General features: G+C 37.2%; 1 protein-coding gene across 2 annotated transcripts in view; it reads left to right on the plus strand.

Annotated features, from left to right (window-relative positions):
* Positions 1–20,731, plus strand: part of SLC6A11 (solute carrier family 6 member 11) — an 84,556-nt gene that overhangs the window by 55,690 nt on the left and 8,135 nt on the right. For both annotated transcript variants that reach the window (XM_052678813.1, XM_052678812.1), the window contains exons 8-11: positions 15,017–15,120; positions 18,739–18,863; positions 19,400–19,512; positions 20,300–20,437. In XM_052678813.1, coding sequence (XP_052534773.1) covers positions 15,017–15,120; positions 18,739–18,863; positions 19,400–19,512; positions 20,300–20,437 — 480 coding nt within the window. The remainder of the gene's footprint in view (positions 1–15,016; positions 15,121–18,738; positions 18,864–19,399; positions 19,513–20,299; positions 20,438–20,731) is intronic.

Here is a 20,731-nt window from a genome sequence, read left to right on the forward strand (position 1 = left end):
GCTCAAACTATGGTTCTGTAAAATACCTAAATTAATGACCATCACTTGCAGTATTGAATCATTGATGAAATTCAAATATTTAAATCATAATTTAATCATCAATTAAAGAGGCTAAAGGAGAAAAAAGATTTTCTGTCAATATGGACTCTTCAAGGCTTCAGTGCCATTTAAAGTCCATGGGTTACCAGTGACCTGCAGATACAAGGCTGAGAAAGCACGGGGAGCAGTGCTGGCCAGAAGGTGTGTGCTTGGGGTGAGAGAGGTGTTGGGGCTCCCAGACTTCCTGCACTGACCCTGGAAAGAGAAAGCCGCCTTAGGAAAGCATTTCCATTATGTTCTACTCAAGTCGTTTTAACAGATGAGTAACCTTTTGATACAGCTTAACTGACTGGAATAAAATTGATCTGTGTTTGCTGCAGTGCTTCCCTGAGCTTCAGATTTTGACAGTACTTAAAAAAGTACACTGAGCTGCACTTGCACTGATTGAATACTTTTGTTACATATTTATATCCAAATATCTATTTATGTACATATAATACATACATAAGTAGCTGAAGTGGTAAAATATTTATGTTAGGCTGTCTTTCTAGTAATTTGAATCCTTTCAATTTTATTGTCATAAGTCACATTAAATAGAAAATGACAGTTCTCAAATGAAAAGAGGATTTAAGATGTTTTATGGATGTGGCTAATGTTGTAGATTAAGTGTATGGCATTTCTTAGTTTTCTGGGGCAGTTTTTGCTGAGTTGGGATGAGATTATCCACATTCGTAGCTTTGTTGAAGGCTGTGACTAAAACATGATTAAGTTGTTGTAAAATCATACTTTTTGTTATTTTGGATTGCTGACCTACATTATCAGTGACAGTTTTTAAAGGATTATATTGCACAAGACATAAGTTCTCTGGGATTGCCATTTTAAAAAGACTATTAACTACAAATTATATATTTATTATTTATTCTGCCTTGGCATTCAGATTTTATTATGTTTGTGGAGGGCAATGCTTAGGTTATTGTGTGAACATGAAATCAGTGCTTTCAGTTAAGTGTTTTCAGTTTCAGTGTTTTCAGTTAAGCATTTATTTGTGTAACAGTAATGGGTAATAAACTGTCACTTGGCAATATTTAATTGGTTTATTTTTTTATTAATTTCTTTATTACTGGGACTTTCTAGAGACATTCCTGTTTGTTTTCAGGGTTTTTTGTTGTTGTTGTTGTTGTTGTTGTTGTTTTTTGAGTGCTTTGCCTCTTTCCATTTAGTCTTTAAACAATATATTTTTTCCAAATAAGTAAACTATAGCAGACATATTCATTGGATATGAGCTGAAAGCAGGATCACAGTTTTGGTGGGTATTGTAGACAATTAATAGATTGCAGTTGCTTTCCAGATAACAGTATCAATTCATGATGCTCCTCAGACAATTGGTTTGCTCACTAAATAGCAGTGGTAAATCTACAGGGCAATATATAGGAAACAGACACTTTGCTTTCCTTGCTTTCCTTGCTTTCCTTGCTTTCCTTGCTTTCCTTGCTTTCCTTTGCCTTTGCCTTTGCCTTTGCCTTTGCCTTTGCCTTTGCCTTTGCCTTTGCCTTTGCCTTTGCCTTTGCCTTTGCCTTTGCCTTTGCCTTTGCCTTTGCCTTTGCCTTTGCCTTTGCCTTTGTTGTTGCCGTTGCCTTTGCCGTTGCCTTTGCCGTTGCCTTTGCCTTTCCCTTTCCCTTTCCCTTTCCCTTTCCCTTTTCCTTTCCCTTTCCTTTTCTCTTTTCCCTTTCCTTGAGGGACGAGGCTTTAAACACGGTTAGACCTGAAATTAGAGCATAGCCCTCCTGTTTCTGCAGCCAAGGCACCATTGCCTGTTTGAGTGGCAGCCAGCCAGTAACTCAGGAGGTCTTACTGGAACCCTGCCTTGGATTTGGTAAAAGTCTGTCAAAACAGAGATGCAGAGCATTTAGCAAAACATAAAAGAGTGTACTATTTAACTGGATGAATAGTTAAGTGGTGGAACTCAATGCTAGTGAATGCGGAGGGCAGAAGTATAAATTCATTCAACTCATTATGAGTAGGTCAATTGTGAGCTGTTAAACATGAGTCCACTCACAGCCTGTGGTTCCAGCATGTTTCCATTGGAGAATTTCTATCCAGCTTTTCGGTGCTGGTGTGTCTGTCCTGCAGGTGCAGCCTCCTCTACCCCTGTCCCAAACACAGTGATGTCTGTGGCAGCTTATCAGAGTGTGCTTATGTGACTAGAAAATGATGCATCAGTGTCTGACTGCTACAGATTCATAATTAATTGGTATCTTTAATACTTTCGTAGCAATTGTTCATAATTTTCATAATCTCATGATGTATTGGTGGGGGAAATTGTGCCAGAAGTTTTATAGATGTAGAAACATAATGGCCCTTATTTGGATATCTGCAATATCAGGTGTGAGAGAGCAGAGAAAGGAATGTTAGTGGAATGGAGAGGAGATGCAATGCAATATTTTTTCTGCAGAACAGCAGGTGTTAAAGGAAGTATATGAAACAAACTTACAGAATTTTAATGAGAGCTTATGCTAAGCATGGTGGTCAGCAGCAGAGAAGGCAATGTATCATTTGCTTGAAAGCATATAAGATGATATGTAAAGATCTATTTTTTAACTATCATCTTTGCTGGTCTTACTAGCCTAACGTCATTGCTACCTGTGAAGAAACAGAACAGCAGAAGCACATGCTTCCTCTACTGTAAAAAAATGAGTAAAATTATTCCTTTCCCCTTATCAGCCATTTTCAATCTTTTCATCTTTTCTTCTACAAAAACTTTCTTTCTTAAATCAAATATCCTTAGTTTCCAAAGCTTTTGGTGAAAGAATTTTCCAAAATAGTTTTGAAAATCAAAATAATCTTACATCACCTTCACCCATGCAGTTGCTGACTACTACCAAACATTTTAAGAACGATAAACTCTCTGGACTGGAGTTCATCTTTTAAGCAGTTTCTAAACTTTGCTGGTATCATCTGTCACATTTCCACCACCAAATATGGATGGAACGGATGTGGAAATACATTAATTTTGCCCTGGTAATGCTGCAGAAATTTGATTGGTTTCTGAGTTTTTGAAATGCAGTTGCCAGTGGCACAATTCCAGCAGCTGGGCTGGAATCCAGTGGTGAAATGCCCGTCCACGGCACTGTGCCAGTGTAGTTGAGAAGGGGAAATATGTTCTTTACCTCTGGGCAAGGCAACACTGCAGACTTGAGTTTAGTTTGCTTTTGGATTTTATGCATTTGGCAGTGGCTAGAGAAAGGCAATGCTGTGGTTTAGAAAGCCATGCTTTTATGACTGTTGCTCCCTGCTTTCCATGAAAAGTCAATAGAGACAGATCATTTTCTTACAATCACTCACTAACTGCAGTCTCTGAAAAAAGAAGTTGCATGAGTAAAAGCCATAGCCATAAAAAGATTACTGAGAGACTCATTGCCATCTTCCCCAGTGCCAGCTGGAAGAAGGCGGTCAGGTCATTTAATCTGAGAAAGTGTGAATCAAGCAGTTAGTGCATTGATTCCCTCAAACAGGATCTAGGGCAGGTGCTGTAACTATTGAAGTGACAAAAACATGCAAACAAGAGGAAATTATATAAAAAAGAAGAGCACATTTTCAAAGGGAGCAGTTTCCACTCTATAGAGTGCTATAGTAAACATGAATAAGGTTTGGGAGACAAACTTTCGCTTCCCAATTTTTGACTGTGTTGCAGAGGGCTGTTTTTTACTCAGATGGAAGCTATGTTATAATAAGCTTGATTTTTCCAACCCAACTTGGTTTATCATTCTCCATAATTTGATGAGGATTTGTAAATTTTACTTTGCATTTTATGTCCTCAAGCCCATTTTCAAATGTTTCATTAGAATAATAGAATGAATATCAACTCTTTACATATTTCAAACTTTAGCTTGACAAATATTTCTGCCAGCAAGACACACACACACAAAAAAAAAAAACCAACAAAAAAACCCATTAAGTCATTTGCTGAAGTTTTCAAAGGTAAGGAAGTACTTTTTTTCCAGGCATTTTTTGCTCTATTTTAAGAAAGGTTCATAAGCAATTAAATATGATTGGATCAATTATTTTTAGTGGAATTTGAAATGTGTTCTATTTATTACTGGGCATGAATAATACATGGTATTAAGTTGATTCATTAATACATCTGAAACCTTTGGATCAGCATTCAACTGCAATAATTAAATAATAATACATACACAATATACAGTATTTTACTCCCTGGTCAAATTTTGCTTCATTTAGGATTTATGTACCATTCTGTATCATCATTTAGTACTTAGATGGTGTCTATATTGAAGAAATGGATGGGAATTCCTTTGTGGAATACTTATTTTAATATGTGATGTAGGTTGCTTTCAGTAAAAATTCAAATTATTCCCATATTTCTGTAACACATTTACTCCTGCCTCAAACTTCGCTTTTTAGAAACAGCGTTAAAAATGCAGTTTCTTCTCTAAGTATTCTTAATAAGATTTCTTAAACATAATTCTTGAGAATTAACTTTTTGAAAGATACCATTTTTTTTCTTAATTTTCAAGTTAAATTCTTGGAATAATGATTGATAAACAATACATTTGCACTTTTAAAAAATATTGGAAATCAGGACTGAATACTGTTTTTTTTTAATATCTGCAGTGTTCCTTCAGCTTCAAGGATGCTCAGTGAGAATCTTAAAAGAGTGTCAGGAACAAACAAAAAACCTATCAGAGAATGGTCTGCATTATTACTGCAATATTATAGTTGAGCAGTTCTGTAATAGAAAGTAGGTACTTTGAAATTATCAATTTGCTGAGAAAATATGCAATCCCACTGCATTTGCATAAGAGCAGCACCCACCACCTCACTGTTTTCACATTTGCTATTTGGTCTCCATAAAACGTCAGCAGGCATTGATGACTGTCAGTGTGTGCAAAGTTTTCCACGTGGAGGAATTCTATTACGTTCATTTACTTCATATGCACTTGCATGTCAGATGCCATTTTGTCAGACTGCTCTTCTGCTGCTATCAACACCTGCCTTTGACATCAGGGGGCAATGTAATAATATAGGATGCGTTACTTTTGGAGCTGCCCTCGTATACTGAAAAGCCTCTAACTGTTCACAGGCACTGTATATGTGGCAACAGCCAAATATTTCTTTCTGGGAACATTTGATGATGGTCAGTAAATAGGTACACTAATGAACACCCTCATATTTGAAATAAGTTATCTGCATTTCCTGCATTTATTTCTAAAAAGGCGACAATCCTGTAAATGTCATTTCTAGGAAATAAAATTAAGCATGCTTTGGTCCCTAAACATGCTAAGAAAAAAAGACCTGTTGTCTTTATGACACTGAATATATACTCTGTATCAAAAAGGCAAAGAAAGCATTCATGCTTTTTCATATCGTGCACAATGAAAACAAAACATTGAATTCCTTAACTGCTTAATGGCTGAAGCTTTATAATGTGCGAATGCATGAGAAGGAATAAATTCTGCTGATTTACTGTGTACTGTGAGAGGACTAAAGACAACTGAAACAAGGCATTGCTCTAGAAGTCAGTGACTTTATCTTTCCGTAACACCAGATGGCTTTCAATAACTGAAAGCTGTCAATACAAACAGACTTCATCACAGAAGAATGATGGAGACTGTTCCTGCTGATATGAACCTTGTACATGTAGTATGCAGTTGCAGAAAATAGATCTTAGTGAAAAGAACAGATGACGTTCTAGTGTTGGGATTGAGTGAGATTTTTTTTGCCTCCTATCAATGTTTATTGAAAAAAAAAAATCAGTTTGCCAGATTCCCAAATTTAAGCTACGAACCAACCAAAGGCATTTCTAATTTCACAAAGTTTCATTAAAATTAGACAGAAAACTGTTTCAGAACTGTTTCAGCTACTCATATAAGATTTTTTTTCCTCTAGAAATCATGTTCTTCATAGAAACGTAAATGTTTTCATCCTGGTAAAATCTCCTGAATGTTTATGTGCAGTTTACATGGTCAGTCACTTTATGCATCAAAACTGTAGTGGAAAGCTGGTATATATTTCAGGGGAAAATTCTGTATTATGAGATGACTCCATTCTTACTTGTGTTCTAGGCAGTGGTAAGTACTGGTTGTAAATGAAAATATGCAAGTCTCATCTTGAGGGCTGAGATGCCAATTAGAAAGGGAGGCAACATAAAGATCAGCAATGGAAATAAACAAGCATCTCAGCATTAAGTGTATCTGAGCCTTTACCTTCCAGAAATGAGTGAAGGAGGAGGAGATTGCTCTTTTAACAAACCGGTTCACTGTATTGCAATTTCATAACAGAGTTAAAGGTGGGAGCTGTTCCTTAGTGAGGTATCTATAATGATGTTACATTTGGGATAAAGTTGTGCGGATGCATGGGGCACACGGGGTGCAGATAGTGCTTCTCAGCAATGGGCCAAGTCAAGGAGACAATTGATAAGCAACAAGTAGCACAGTAATGTAAAACATTTGCAACCTGCTTAGCTGCCTAAGTTCTTGCTAGGTTGCAGTTCATGTATTTGAATCCTACCCTCACGATACATTGACTCTGGGAAAAGGATTCAAAGCCTCTGGTCTTTTTCTCATCTCCTGTTCTGTTGTGCTGAGTGAGGTAATTTTGAGGATGCTAAAATCAAAACCATAATCAGAATAGATTGCAGGCTCAGAAGACTGTAATGAGAGTAAGGGAATTGGACACTTGAAAACCCACAAAGTCCTGTACCTGAAATTCGTGCATCCATTTGTTCACTGCTCTTGCCACAAACACACATGCATACCTGCTATCTCAAATGAGTGTTCAAGTTGCTACTTATCACAGGTAGCACTAGGCAGAGAAGAGGAATTTTGAATAATATTAATTTCATTTTAATGAATGCACACCTTAACATACATGGATATACTCATGATTATGAAAACAGAGCAGTAGTACAATAGTACTTTGTGGTTGCTTGCTTTGGAATCTTGCCAAAGCAATTAAGATATCTGCTAAGATTTGGGTTAATTAGTTCAGGAAAGTAAACTAGTCCAGTAACAAACATTTTTTCAGTCATGAAAGGCAGTCAAAGTGAGTGAAAGAGTTCTTCCTTCAAGTCCCAGAGGAGCCTTGCTATGCCTTGCTCCAGCACCTGACTTCCAACATTGGCTGTCAACACAGAAACATACCACTAACGCAGCTCTGCATTGAGGAAGGTCCTGTTCCATTTTAACAGGGTGGTACTTGGCTAACAATCATGTTGGGCAAATTAGCATTTAAATGTGTAAAGTAATCTGAGCTATAGTGTTGGCCTCCAAAAACAGCAGTGAATAAACAAAACTTCATGTATTTAGGTCCTCTTCCCCTTTAGCTCACCGTTCTCATAATGAATTTGCTGTATTCATCCCCTTCGTAAGTAACATTAGCAGAAAGTAGGAGAGAGACTGCCTAGCAACCCACAGAGATCCCAAAGAGAGGTGGAAAGGAAGTGTTTTTCATGTAATTATTCACTTTTACAAAAGCTGTTGTCAGGTAGACACTAGAAACATAGCTGTTTTATTCTTCTCCTAACCTACTTTTAATCTTTTGAGAATCACTACTGTTAAAGAGAAGGAAAAAAGAGCTTAATTCAGCCATTTTCTGCCTGGCCGTTCAAGTTGTGTTTTCTTGCTCTAATGAAGGCTGTGCTTTCAGAAGCAGTGTTGTTTAAAAATGCCTGGATAGTAAACTTTAGAAACAAAGTCCAACATCCAACCTTTTTTTTTTCCTGCCTCTCCAGAGTACGCAGTTCATATTTTGTTTTGGTTTAGTTTCCCATTTAATAATATTTCACATATAACTGAATGAAGCAGAGATTTTTTTTTTATTTTTATTTTTTTCCATCCTACTTCTTTTTTTTTCCCCCAAAAGTCATGTGGGGATAAGGGCCAGGGGCTAAGCACCTCATTTATTTTAGGTAACACAGTCAGTGCCAGTGTGCTTGGATCCAGCAGTTTCTTTCATTTTCTGAACATGACAACCTTAGCTTTTTCCTCAGCCACCATTTGAGTTGACTGAAGCTGCATAGAGATAACTGATAGCACCTGGGTATGCCTGGAGGAGTTGTTTCACTTCTAAAACATTGTGTTGAATCTCTTTTCTATTGCTTACTGCCTAAGTATTTCAAGTAGTCTGGAGATCGGCACCTTTTCAGTGAATAGTCTTTGATTTACAATTTCATTTTTCTGTGTCACATTTCTACTTTAGGTTCAGTGAATTTCAATTTAATAAACTTACATATTGAAAATTTTCTTTTAAAGGAGTAGATGTAATGGAAAATAAGTATATTGAAAGTATGCTGAAATACAGTTGGAAGTGTATTGAGTGTTTCTCGTTTGCTGAGACAATAGCATCCAAATTTTTAAATTGATCCTATAGGAAAGATTGTTTTAGCAATGAGAAATAAGAAGATATATAGAGAGAGATAAATGTAGCATTTAGCAGAAGAATGTATTAAATAGCAGTTTATGAAGTCATCTGGGAATGATTCTTATAGTTGCATGCCAGCCTACACTGAACTGAACAGACACACTTCAGTCAGTAGCATGCTGGTTAGATTCTCAGTATGAGAGAAAAAAAAAGTTCATCTAAGTGATGTTTTTGTCATTTTTAAGGGACATGGGATCTAAGACTGGAAAAAATAGTCTTGTAAATATAAATGGTTTTATGCTTCAGCAACTTCAGGCTATGTGATAGTGTTACGTGGAAGTAGAATCCACGTGTTCTTTATTTTCCCAACATAAAAATACTATTTTGAGTACCAGATTCCAGCTTCATATACAATTACAGCTCTTTCTGTAACTGCTAGTTTAAAATGAAGTTTTTTTTTTATCAGGAGGGGAAAGAAATGTTCCAGTCTGATCTTGAAACACGGTCAGAATATCTCAGTAGCATCTCCCTGTCCATCTGATTGACCTCTGAATTCCAGGTATAGGCTTATAGCATGAGTGCGTTTTATGTTGGATTACAGCAGCAAGATAAGCTTGGCTTTCAGTTTCAGCTCCTGCTCAGTCAGGCATGTTAGTAACTGAGAGCAGCCTTTATAAGATGAATCGATAGAAATGAAAAATTCAGACTGCAATGAAAGGATAAGTTGAAGCAGGGACTTTGACTTTTGCACAAAGTCATAAGAAACTGCAGTTTTCTCATTATATTTGGTGCAGCATATATTTTAAGATCTCCTACAGTGTTCCGTCTGCATTTTTGGCAGCCTGAAATTAGGCTTATCCCTACCTCCTGTACAAGTACTTGGTCCTGTAGTTGTCATCACCAAAGGCAGTTCCTTAATCACTGTAATTCAGGAGGTGGATTAAGAGGAAACGAAAGAAACCTGTCAGGTCCACAGCTGACAGGTTCTGTTGAAAGAGCGTGATTCTGCAAAAACTTCTGTCAGTACTCACCATTGGACAGGTAATTAATTCCCTCATATCTGACGCCCTCTTTAAATGTAGGCGTTACTTGAAGATTAATGTCTACCACTGATAGTTTCTTACAGCCCTGCCGTCCTTACACATACTTTACATCAAATACACAGATGGCCTCATTGACTCTGTGATAGCTCAGATGTAAGTCACTGCTCACAGGCTCACACACCACGTGCCTCAGAAGCCAACCTGAAAGTGCTAAGCTTTGAGGCCTGGTACAGGTAGAATATTCAGTAGCCGACATGAATTTTGGACATTTTTCACATATTCTCCATATACTGTATGAAACACTGGCACATGACCATTAAACCTTTCAAGGCGTGTGACTTAAATTCTGGCAATACTTTTAGTTGAGACTGTTTTGTAATGAGTTGTTTTACTCGGGCCTTGGTACTGCCTTTAACTCACACTTTTATTTATCATTTCCTGACAGCACAGGATTTATTTGTAAAATCTTTATTTGAAACCAAAGGAAAGCTGCTCTTTAAAATACAAATACTGCTGAGATTCATCAAAATTAATGAATAATTTAAATTAAAAGAGAGCTATGAAGTGATTGCTCATTCTCTGACAACAAAATGGGAAGTAAATGACTATTGACATTTGGAATATCATGTTTTAGAGAATGAGTGCAGCATTTAACTCTCGTATGAGATCTCGTATGTTCTCAGATGGAGTGCTTCATTATGGAATTGTCATTAACCACTCTGTAGTTAAGAATGATTTGAGTTTTGCAGCTGAAGTGAGCGTTCAGTCTCACTGTTAAGAATGAAAAAAAAGCATCTTCATGAAATGAATTCCCTTGATTTTGTTAGAAATAAGTAAGCACCTTAAGAGTGAGTACAAATATTAGCAGCCATTATGTGTTTTTCATTTCTAATAGGGCTGTTAACTGTTCATTACAGAAGTCATGGAAAGAAAGATAAGCAGTGTGCATGTTCTATTAAATGCAAGAGTACTCATCGTGTGTGGTCATTGCTCCAGTTACATGTGGATAAGTGAACTGTACATAAACGTTGTAGTTCTTTTAGATCAGCCATTATTTCAAAACTATCCAAAGTGCCTCCTGACAGTGGAAGTATTACGGTGATTTTATACCACTGAGAAATCTGTGAAATTTAGCTGAATTTCTGACTATCACATTTTAACTAACCTCTCCAGTCTGCTCAGAATATCCTCAGTGTACCTAATTAGGTGTCTTACATTTTTCTGTAGACTAACACGCAAATGAAGAGCTATACACAGCAAGACAGAATAGTGAAATTTCTCTGATATCTTCCTAGCTGTGATACAAAATTAAGTTTTTCAGGTGACCATATACTATTTTTAAAATTACGTACCTCTTAGGAGGATCAGACTGAAAATAATTACTTGATTTTCCCATTTTTCCTAGATATTTGCACCTTTTAAAATACATTCAGTTGATTGTTGTGATGGTTTGTGGAAGTGATGGTTAAGGTCAGCTTATACTGGGACCATGTTTCCTGAAGTCATGGGAGGATTCCACAATAGCTTTGTGGTACAGTTTTGCTTTGCTTTGAGAGCAGGAAAGCATTTGATAAACAGTGTTTTCCTGATGATTTGATACATGGAAATGACAAGGAATTGGGTTGCAATGGCTCCCTCCTAAGAGCAGGTGTGTGGCTGCTGCACACATGAATTTTGATCTCTGAGGTTTCCTTCTTCCAATACAGGAAACATGGCAGAACATTTGTGAAAGCGTTGTGATTTGTGGACATAACATCACATGAAAACTTTATAGCAGCAACATGAAACAAAGCTAATCCTCTGGATCAATATTCAATATTGTTTTCACTACACTACACATCCTACTTTTTCCTTCTTCATTCATTGTATGTGCTACAGTTCTCCTTGAGCAGAGTCTGGAGTAGTACTGTTATCACATAAGCGAAGATTGAATCCTAGCCCTATGCACAGGAAGACTGAATTAAGGTTACATGGTCATGTGCATTCATGGATATTGCTGGCTTTTGTGGGGTGGACTTTGCAAAACATAATTCTCCATATTAGTAAACAAATCAACGTTTTTATTCCGTTTTGTGGATTTGTGTTGTACCTGTGTAATTTGGTAATCAGCAGGACAGCTGAGATTGCTGTAGAATAAAGCACGAGCAAGCCTCAAAATAGAGAGCGGGGCACAAACAGCTCTACTCTTCTCCTTCCCACTTAGAAAATAGAACATGAAGAGAATTTGCATCTTCTCATTTCCACCTAGACAAAGCAGGTCGTGGCATAGAGCTGAAGCTTCTTTACTGTCTTTTCTCCCTTTGGGACAAAAGCTTCATCACATAGGCTCATTGATCCTAGCAGCAAGCAGCAAGAATTATTTTTGCACAGGAATCAGAAGAAGAGCAGCGCTGTGTTTGCATTCTTCTGGTTTGCCCATACTGCTGCTAAGCTGGTGCTGGGCCTGGAATGTCAGGACAGCAGCTGTAGCCCAGAGGCAAACTGTGAGCACAGGGATTGAAGGTCGACCCTTTGGCATTTGGTTTTTTTTTTTAATTTTAAGTTATAATAAATAACGTTTCTTGTACTTTAGTATTGTTTTTGCCTGGAAACTTTAAGAATAAGAGGTGAATAAGAAGAAACAGTTACTTCTTTTAAAATAAGACTTAGTGGAAGACTGAAATATTTTCAGACCCCAAACGTATGAATGCATGCTATTGAATTGATTTAAATATCACTAACTAAAGGACTTTCAAGGTAAATAGTTTATAAAGCATGAACAGGATGTTCCCTAGTACAGGTTCTTTCCTCTGGAATTTGTTCATGCCAGAAACGCATTGAGCCCAGTCACATCTCAGAAAAAGCATGCTCCTTTTGTCCCAGCCTTTCACCAGCTGCCGGCTCCAAAATCTTTGCTTTGCAGTTCGCTGGCAGTGTTTTCTTTTGTCTCTGTCCTTCAGAATTTCATTGTTCTGCAGAATCCTGCTACATTCATTCCATATACTTGGAAAACGTTACAACTTTTAGTCTAAGCCAGACATTACAAAATTGCCCAGCTAATGCACTACAGCGATTCAGCACTCTCAGAAATAATTAATAATGCTTTTGTTGCCGTAACCCAGCTGGATGGTGCCTGGGTTTGAGCAATATCTACAAGGGGCCATCTGTACCCAGTTTTCATGAGAATGAGTTTCCTTGAGGTACAGTTTATGAATGACTAAGTCTGGGTGCAACTAAGATGAACAAATAATTTGTGTGCCAACAAAACCTACAACTGCTAATGAACATTGCCTTTTAATGCCAAATTTGTCAAATGGTCACCAGTTTTTGGGGCAAGAAAATAAAGAAGTGACATGTAATATCAGCTGCTTACTTTTAAAATGTCAACACCTTTAGGCTTGTGACAAAATAGGAGAGTTGACCATCTCATATTTTTCCAGCTACCAAAATCCTACCTGTTATTCCTGATTTCATTTCCCAGTTTGCTGCTTCCTTGATCAATTGTAGATGTTTTTGACATTTCAGAAACCTGAAATTGAAATATTAGGTAATCACAAATCAAATCTCATTGGTTCTCTGACTCTATAAGCAAAGCTACACTGATTCTATTATTCTTTGCAGCAAATGAAATTTCTTCCTGTGCCTTTTTAAGCATTAGCCACAATTTCTGGTGGAATTTCTACTTTGAAATTTCAGAGTGCAACAAATACAAAGGGCTCTTCAATCAGATGCAACTTCTATAAATATGTGAACACTTGATTACAGAACATTTAAAGTTTTTTCCTCTGTTTTTATATTGATTCACAGTCAGGTGTCACTGTCCTTAGAGGAGACTCGTTTTGATTAGAGGAAAAGATACCACTTAAGGCCAGACTTTTATCTCTTATTTTCAAACTAACTTCAGGATCTCTAGAAGGATGTGCTCTCTGCTCCTGTTCTCAAGCAGCTCTGGAGTTTCTCACTTCAGAGTACAATTCCTCTTTGACCCCATTTCCACTAGGACTTGCTGTCCCAGGAATAATCAGACTTCGGGAGCTGGCGTATGCCAACAGGAAAGGCTAATGCTCATCTAAGTGCTGTACAATGCCCTGCAACAATGCATTGTGCAAAGTCTGAAACGGAAGGAAACAGCAGATTCTACATCTGCTGATCCAGTTTCCTAGCTTTTGTTTATGCTTAAGAGGACCGTGCATTTTCAGTTGACCTATGCTACTTGCAGCTTTTTGGGAGCTTCCAATCTTGTTAAAGAGCCCGTCTGTCAAAAGGCTTTCTCTGTGCAGCTTTTCCCTTACCAAGTGGTGAAACTTTGAGATGTAATCAGCTGTATCTTATTCAGTATGACAGCAATGAAACCATTTAAGCCATTGATGCAAATCAAATGTGATCTTAATGTTATTCCTAAACAGAAACACCCTCAGCAACTCCAGAAACCAAGGACTCATTTGATCAGATGCAAAACAAGTACATCCCCTTTGTATATTTATGAGGATTTGTTTACTATTATTAGTACAGTCATGAAGTCAGTACCTGAGTAGAATTTCATCTCCTTCCTGTCGCAAACTCGAAGTAGTTAATGGCTACGTAGCTACTGCCTCTGGTTATCAGCCAGGCACTGTTTTGTTACTTCTCTGAAAAGTGCTTTGCTTGCTCTGCTCTAAAAAAAAAAAAAAAAAAAAAACAACTGAAAAAAGAAAGTCTTAAAGGAGCTCATTTATCTCAGAGGTCAGAAGTAAGAACTTATTGGATTGGAAGTAGTAGTGCAGCTATGCAGGTGTGGATTCTTCACACCACTCTCATGGCCAAACCAGAAGTTAAAAGCATATAATCATCTCCAGTAATATTCCACCCAAAATTAAGTGGAACGATTAATGAAATAATCTGTTTAATTTTTAAAACTTAAAAAAAAAGAAGTTAATTTTCCGTGGTTGCTGTGAGGACAATAATTGTACTGTGTCAGTTCATGCTCTTTTCTCTTTTTCTGGTTTACAGTGCAGTTTTTGGTCAGTTTAGGATATAAATATTGTCACTGATACTATGAATTTATTTATTTCATTAGCTCTACAGGACTTCTATTCTTCAACTGTACAGAGACCTATCACCTTTCCCTAAATAAGCTGTCTTCTCTTTCCTCCATTCATCTATTTGTGTAGTATATATAAATCTCATATGTTGTCTTTATTTTCTTCATGCTAAATTATTAAATTTTAATTTAAAAATATCAGTTAAGAATGAGATAAATATAGCTGATTTACTTAGCTTAAAATTATATCTTACAGTGTTAATAAAACCATTAAAGATTTTTACTCACTGGGATTTTTTTTCCTAGAAATTCTGTGTCTCTTTCTACTTAAGGTTAGTTTGAATGTGTAAAGACCAGGTGGGCTATTTCTTGTTTATACCTTTAGGAGGGAGTGGGGAGTTTAACTCACAAGTGTATCATTTTTCAGGTTGCAACTTAGAAAAGTTTTGCCAGATGCAATTTCTCTGCATGGTTTGCTCTGCAAATTTGTAGTCAGTGTAGATGTAACTATGACTCCTTCCTGACCTCTTCTAACCACCCTACTTTTTGTCTTTAGGTTTGGGTGGATGCTGGTACACAGATATTTTTCTCTTATGCGATATGCCTTGGGTGCCTGACAGCCCTGGGAAGTTACAACAACTATAATAATAACTGCTACAGGTAATAATACATTCTACGCTTTACATTTATTTCCAGTGACGGAAGTTTCCGCAGTGCTTCACTCTGAAGTATTTCCCTTTTCTTTCAACAACTCACATGAGTGATTGGATTCATTTTTTGCAGAACCAGAGACGTGTAACTTGTTTTTTCAGAACTCTTTTCCAGTTTTTGTTTTTTTTTCATTCCCTTTGATTACCTCTGACTCCTCTACAGCCACAAGTCACTCAGTACACACATGCTCAACTGTACAATACACAAAACTTCATAGATTCTTGTGTGTCATATTTGATTGTATAATGTTTATCTGCTCTAAAAAAAAATTCCGTGAAGAGCAGCTATTAAAACAGTTTGGCCTATTCTGCATGTCAATGTTATCATAGTTTACTGATGCCAAAGTAGAACGCATACGTAGCATGTTATTGCAAGTCTGTATAGATATCAGCAAGGAAATTGATAATGACTTTCAGTAGGTTTCAATCTTGTCATAGAATCACCAAGGTTGGAAAAGACCTCTAAGATCATCCAGACCATCCACATTTTACCAATATTTCCCATTAAACCACATCTCTCAGTACAACATCTAAATGCTTCTTGAGCACCTCCAGGGACTATAACTCTACCACTTCCCTGAGTAATCTGTTCTAGCACCTGGCCACTCTCTTGGAGAAGTATTTCCTAACGTCCAACCTGAATCTTCCCTGCCTCAACTTGACTAACTACATGGGAGAAGAGGCTGACACCCACCTTACCACAACCTCCCTTCAGGTACTGGAAGGCTGCTATAAAGTCCCCCCCAGAACCTTCTTTTCTCCAGGCTGAAGAGCACCAGCTCTCTCATCCTGTCCTCATAAGAGAGGTGTTTCAACTTTCTGATTATCTTTCTGATGATCTCTTCTGCACCTGCTCCAACAGCTCCATTCTTTCTTGTGTTGGGGACCCAGAATTGGACATAGTACTCTTGGCGGGGTCTCACAAGAGCAGAGCAGAGGGGCAGAATCATCTCCCTCGACCTGCTGGTCATGTTTCTCTTGATGCAACTCAGATACAGTTGGCCTTCTGGGCTGCAAGAGCACATTGCCTGCTTGTGTTGAGTCTGTTATCAACTGACACCCCCAAATCCTTCTCCTCAGTGCTGCTCTCAAGCTATTTTCCACCGAATCTGTATTTGTACTTGGGATTGCCCCTGCCCAGGTGCAGGACCTCGCACATCTCCAGACAGAGAACTAAAATTACATTTTTTAATAAATGAAATAAATTGTAAAACAGTTCTAAATCAAAAGAAAAAAAGAAAACTGTGGGAGAACAAATCCCATTGTGAAAATATTTAAATTCTAAATTATAGCTTTACTTGAAGAATTTGAAGCTGGTTTCAGAAAACGTTTTCCTAACAGCAATTTGTGCTTCTGTCAGAGAAACACAGAATAGTAGGATCCAGCAGAGAAAGAGAGATCTGGAAACCACAGCCACACAAATGTATCTACCAGCTGAATGTAAACTCTCCAAAAGCAATTAAGGGTACTCTGCCATCTAAAACACTCAAGTAACTTGTCAGCAAAAGTTATTGTTTTGCAAGGCTATGAGTGCCAAACTGCCAGACATCTTGCTGCATTAAATAGTGTAAGTCCCAAACACTTCAAACAATGTTGATGGACATTACTTTGAGAACAACGATAGAGATGCCTCAAAAGAGAGGAGAGCAACAAATGCTTTTACAGAGCAGTGGGCAATAAGGGCTTTCTTTTTTTTTTTTTTACCAGCATAAGAGATGCTTTAACTAAGAGTGCTCATTCTCTCAGTTATTTAATTTCTTTTGAGTTGCATCCTATTTAGGAACTACCTTTTTACTGCCTCAAGGACTGCAGTAATGTTTTTTGTGATTGTTTTATAACTTATTGCAAAAATCAGGATTTTTGATTTGTGACCAGAAAGCTTATGTAATTTTATTTCCTCTGACAGCATAGGTTGGCACCCATGTGAAGAAGATTGGCAGCCGCTCATTTTTAAAGCTCCTGAGAATGGTGCTGCAGCAGAATAGTTTTTAATAAATTCAAGCTTTGCAATTCAGTTAACAAAATATTTTCACAAAATTCCTCAATAGGACAGATTTGATGGCATCACAAAATAAGATTCTTCAGAAAACTGAGGAAATGGGTAGGGCAGAAGATAACTGCAGAAAGAGCTGAGAGAAACTAGGCTGTTAACAGATTAAGACATACAGAGACAGAAAAAAAATGCTGCCTTTTCTCAAAAAAAGAAAGCAGAATTAAACTTACATCCCAACTACCACTTAAAAAATTAAAATCAGGCCATGGTTTTGCCTCTTGTAGTATGTACAGTTTGTTGTCTGTAGCATACTGCTGCTATTCTGCACCCTGTTCTACTGGAGCACAAAGGTACATTGCAGTGGAAAATGATGATGTTACATATTTTAGTGGGAAAAGGAGTTTTCTTACTAGCAACTTGATCCACATCACTAATATTGTAAATTAATTGCAACCAAGTTAATGCACATTTTTGAGCTGGAAATGAACTTCTATTGTCTTTATTAATCTGTCATTTTAATGCTTTAAGACAGTGAGACAATTACCTGAGGCCAGATCCTCTGTGGATTTACAACAGTTCATATCAACAGTGATTATTCTGAACAGACAAAAACAGTGGCAGTAAAATCAGCTGGCAGTGCTTTCCACATAGTTTAAATATATATATATATATATGTACAGAAGTTTCCTGTAATTTTTAGTAAGCTAAGAAATCCCTAAGGAAAGGATTATCTTCAGACTCTGTAGACAGAAAAATGTTTTTGTTCCTGCTTCATGTGCTCTGTATTTATAGAACTGATCCAGCTCCCTGCTGGACACAGAGCAGTTCCCCACCGTCGTACTGGGGACTGTACCTCAGCAACATAAATTTTGCATATAAGCCCTTTCACAATTCAGGAGTTGGCTTCCTTGCTGCTTGCTGTGGTACAGGTGAAAAGTCAGCAATTTCACCTGCTGTTAACAAAATGACAACATTTGGAAGAAAAAGAAAGTGTTCTTGATCAAGCTTCCATTCTAAGATTAAAAGAGTAATGCGAATTTGCCTTTAGAGAATCTGTATAGACAAGGAAGTGACTGCAGGGATGCAGAAAGCTCTACAGACTCTTCTCTCTCATCAGAGAAGCTCCTTAAGGAAGGTAGAATGAATTTCCAGCAATATCCAGGCTGTCAGGCAAGGTGAAGATAGAGGGTGGAGTCCCTGAATTATTCAGGTGATTGTCAAGACATTCATTTGGAAGAATGTAAAGTTTTCAAAAAAATTTGACTGTTTCCCATCATTTGAAATCCGTTAGGACTTCAGTCTGACTCTGATGCCTTTCTACCAAGGATACTTATTAAAAATTGATGGAAAATTAGATAAACTTTCTTTTCTTTCCACTGGTTATTGGGCACTTGCTTTCAAAAATTCAGTGGCTTGTTAATCAGTGAATCCAGATTCCCTCTCACTTTTCCTTCCCAGAACAGAAAATGAACAGAAACAAAAAATCAAAACAGAAACAGATGTTAATCTTATGGCTCATTCTATGAATGAAACCCAGGCTCTGGCAACTGCAGTATTTCTTATTTATATTTTCAGAGACTGCATCATGCTCTGCTGCTTGAACAGTGGCACAAGCTTTGTTGCTGGTTTTGCTATCTTTTCAGTGCTTGGATTTATGGCTTATGAACAAGGTGTTCCCATTGCAGAAGTTGCAGAATCAGGTAAGTTCCAAAAGCAGTCTTTTGATTACAGAAGAAAGACCCAGAGTTGTCAGATTAGCTAGTCTGTGTCACATCCTTTGGATAAGTTAACTGTTTTGCAGATATTTTGAAAAGAAATCAAATTAAACACCTGTTACTTCTTAGAATATGTTAGAATAATTCCATGTAAAGAGTTTTTACTTATTTGAGAAAACAGCTTTACAGCTTTTTGGAAAAAATTTTGGAAGTCATCTCAACTCCTTCTTAAGATGTACTATCCAACCACATATTTTTGATATCTAGACTGCTTACACCATCTCCTAATGTCAGTACCTTTTTCTCTCGAGCACATACATTGAGACACTCACATTAAGTATAAAATTTCTTACTTTAAGTCCAGACAGACAATAAGGCCCATGTTTATAAGAAATTAGCTATCCAACTTACATTACCATCACTTGGACTTAGAAACACAATGAAAGTTAATAGTTCTTTATTGTCGTTATATAAAGTATATAACTGTGTGAAACTGTTTACTTTGTTTTCTTTTGTTTCAGGACCAGGACTAGCATTCATTGCTTACCCTAAAGCTGTTACCATGATGCCTCTTTCTCCTCTGTGGGCAACTCTGTTCTTCATGATGCTCATCTTCCTTGGACTAGATAGTCAGGTATGAAATAAACACACTTCAAATACTTTGAAGTTCCTTGTATGTGTGTGTCATCATCCTTGATTTAAACAGCATTTATCTTCATGGAAGAATGAACTCTTGACTTAATTCCTTGCCTAAAACCATTGATTCAAGTTTATTATTTTGAATCTCATTTATGTGACAATAGAGATTCTGTTATTATTTACCATTGTTTCAGCCTCAATACAGCTTTATGTAGTCTATATTTGGGCATTCACTTTGGTGGCTCTTTTGGAAACCTTACACCAGAGCTGTGAGCCAGGCACTTGGGTCTCTGGTTTTCTGGTGATTTTTAAAGGTAGCAGGAATGCTTTTTCCCTCCCTCATTAGATATCTTGGGCACTTAATAGCTTTATAGAATGTCTTTCTTCTGTAAAATGGAAAGAGCTTCACCTTGGAGAAACAGTTTCCTTAGAATGAAATTCTGCTGCAGTCCTACAAAAGTCGCACATCATTCAAGCAATGTTTGAAAGATTTAAGTTTTATGTAATCCAACTGCTACAGGGCAAATAAATTCCGAGATAATATTAGCGGCTTCAAATATTTGAATTTGGTGGTAGACTGGAAATCCATAGCTGTAGGCTTTTTAATTCTGAAATGATGTTCCTCTCAGTTTGAGCTTCTGTTTATAGTATCCTGAGGGATCATTCAGTCTTTCTCAATGATGAAAGCATAGAAGGATATTTGAAGTGTTTTGTAGCAAATCCAAATCCCAGGAGTAGATGAGATACATATTTTATTTGTACTTTCTTATCATTCGTTCTAGTTCGTGTGTGTTGAAAGCCTTGTGACAGCTGTTGTAGATATGTATCCAAAGATTTTCCGAAGGGGCTACAGAAGAGAACTGTTGATTCTTGGCCTTTCCATTGTGTCATATTTCATTGGTCTAATAATGTTAACTGAGGTAAGAGGTTCTTTGTTCAACACCTACAGACTAAAGGAAATGTGTGTCTTACAAGAGTGACAGATAAAGCACGTGAATGTTTGCCATAGACAGAGTGCACTGTCAGAAATATGACTACAAAATCCTTGAGAGACTGTTATCAATTAATTTATAACATTTGAAACATGTCCTCAGTTTTATTCCTAAACTCAGTTTTTTGAGTTTAGGAAATATCTTAGCTGAATTTATCTGGCCAAGGAAATTCCATCTGCTTTGCACCAGCCAACCGCATATACTGACGATGATTTCAGCTGA

This window comes from Tympanuchus pallidicinctus, unplaced genomic scaffold, assembly GCF_026119805.1.
Source record: "Tympanuchus pallidicinctus isolate F22 unplaced genomic scaffold, pur_lepc_1.0 scaffold17, whole genome shotgun sequence".
Lineage (NCBI taxonomy): Eukaryota > Metazoa > Chordata > Aves > Galliformes > Phasianidae > Tympanuchus > Tympanuchus pallidicinctus.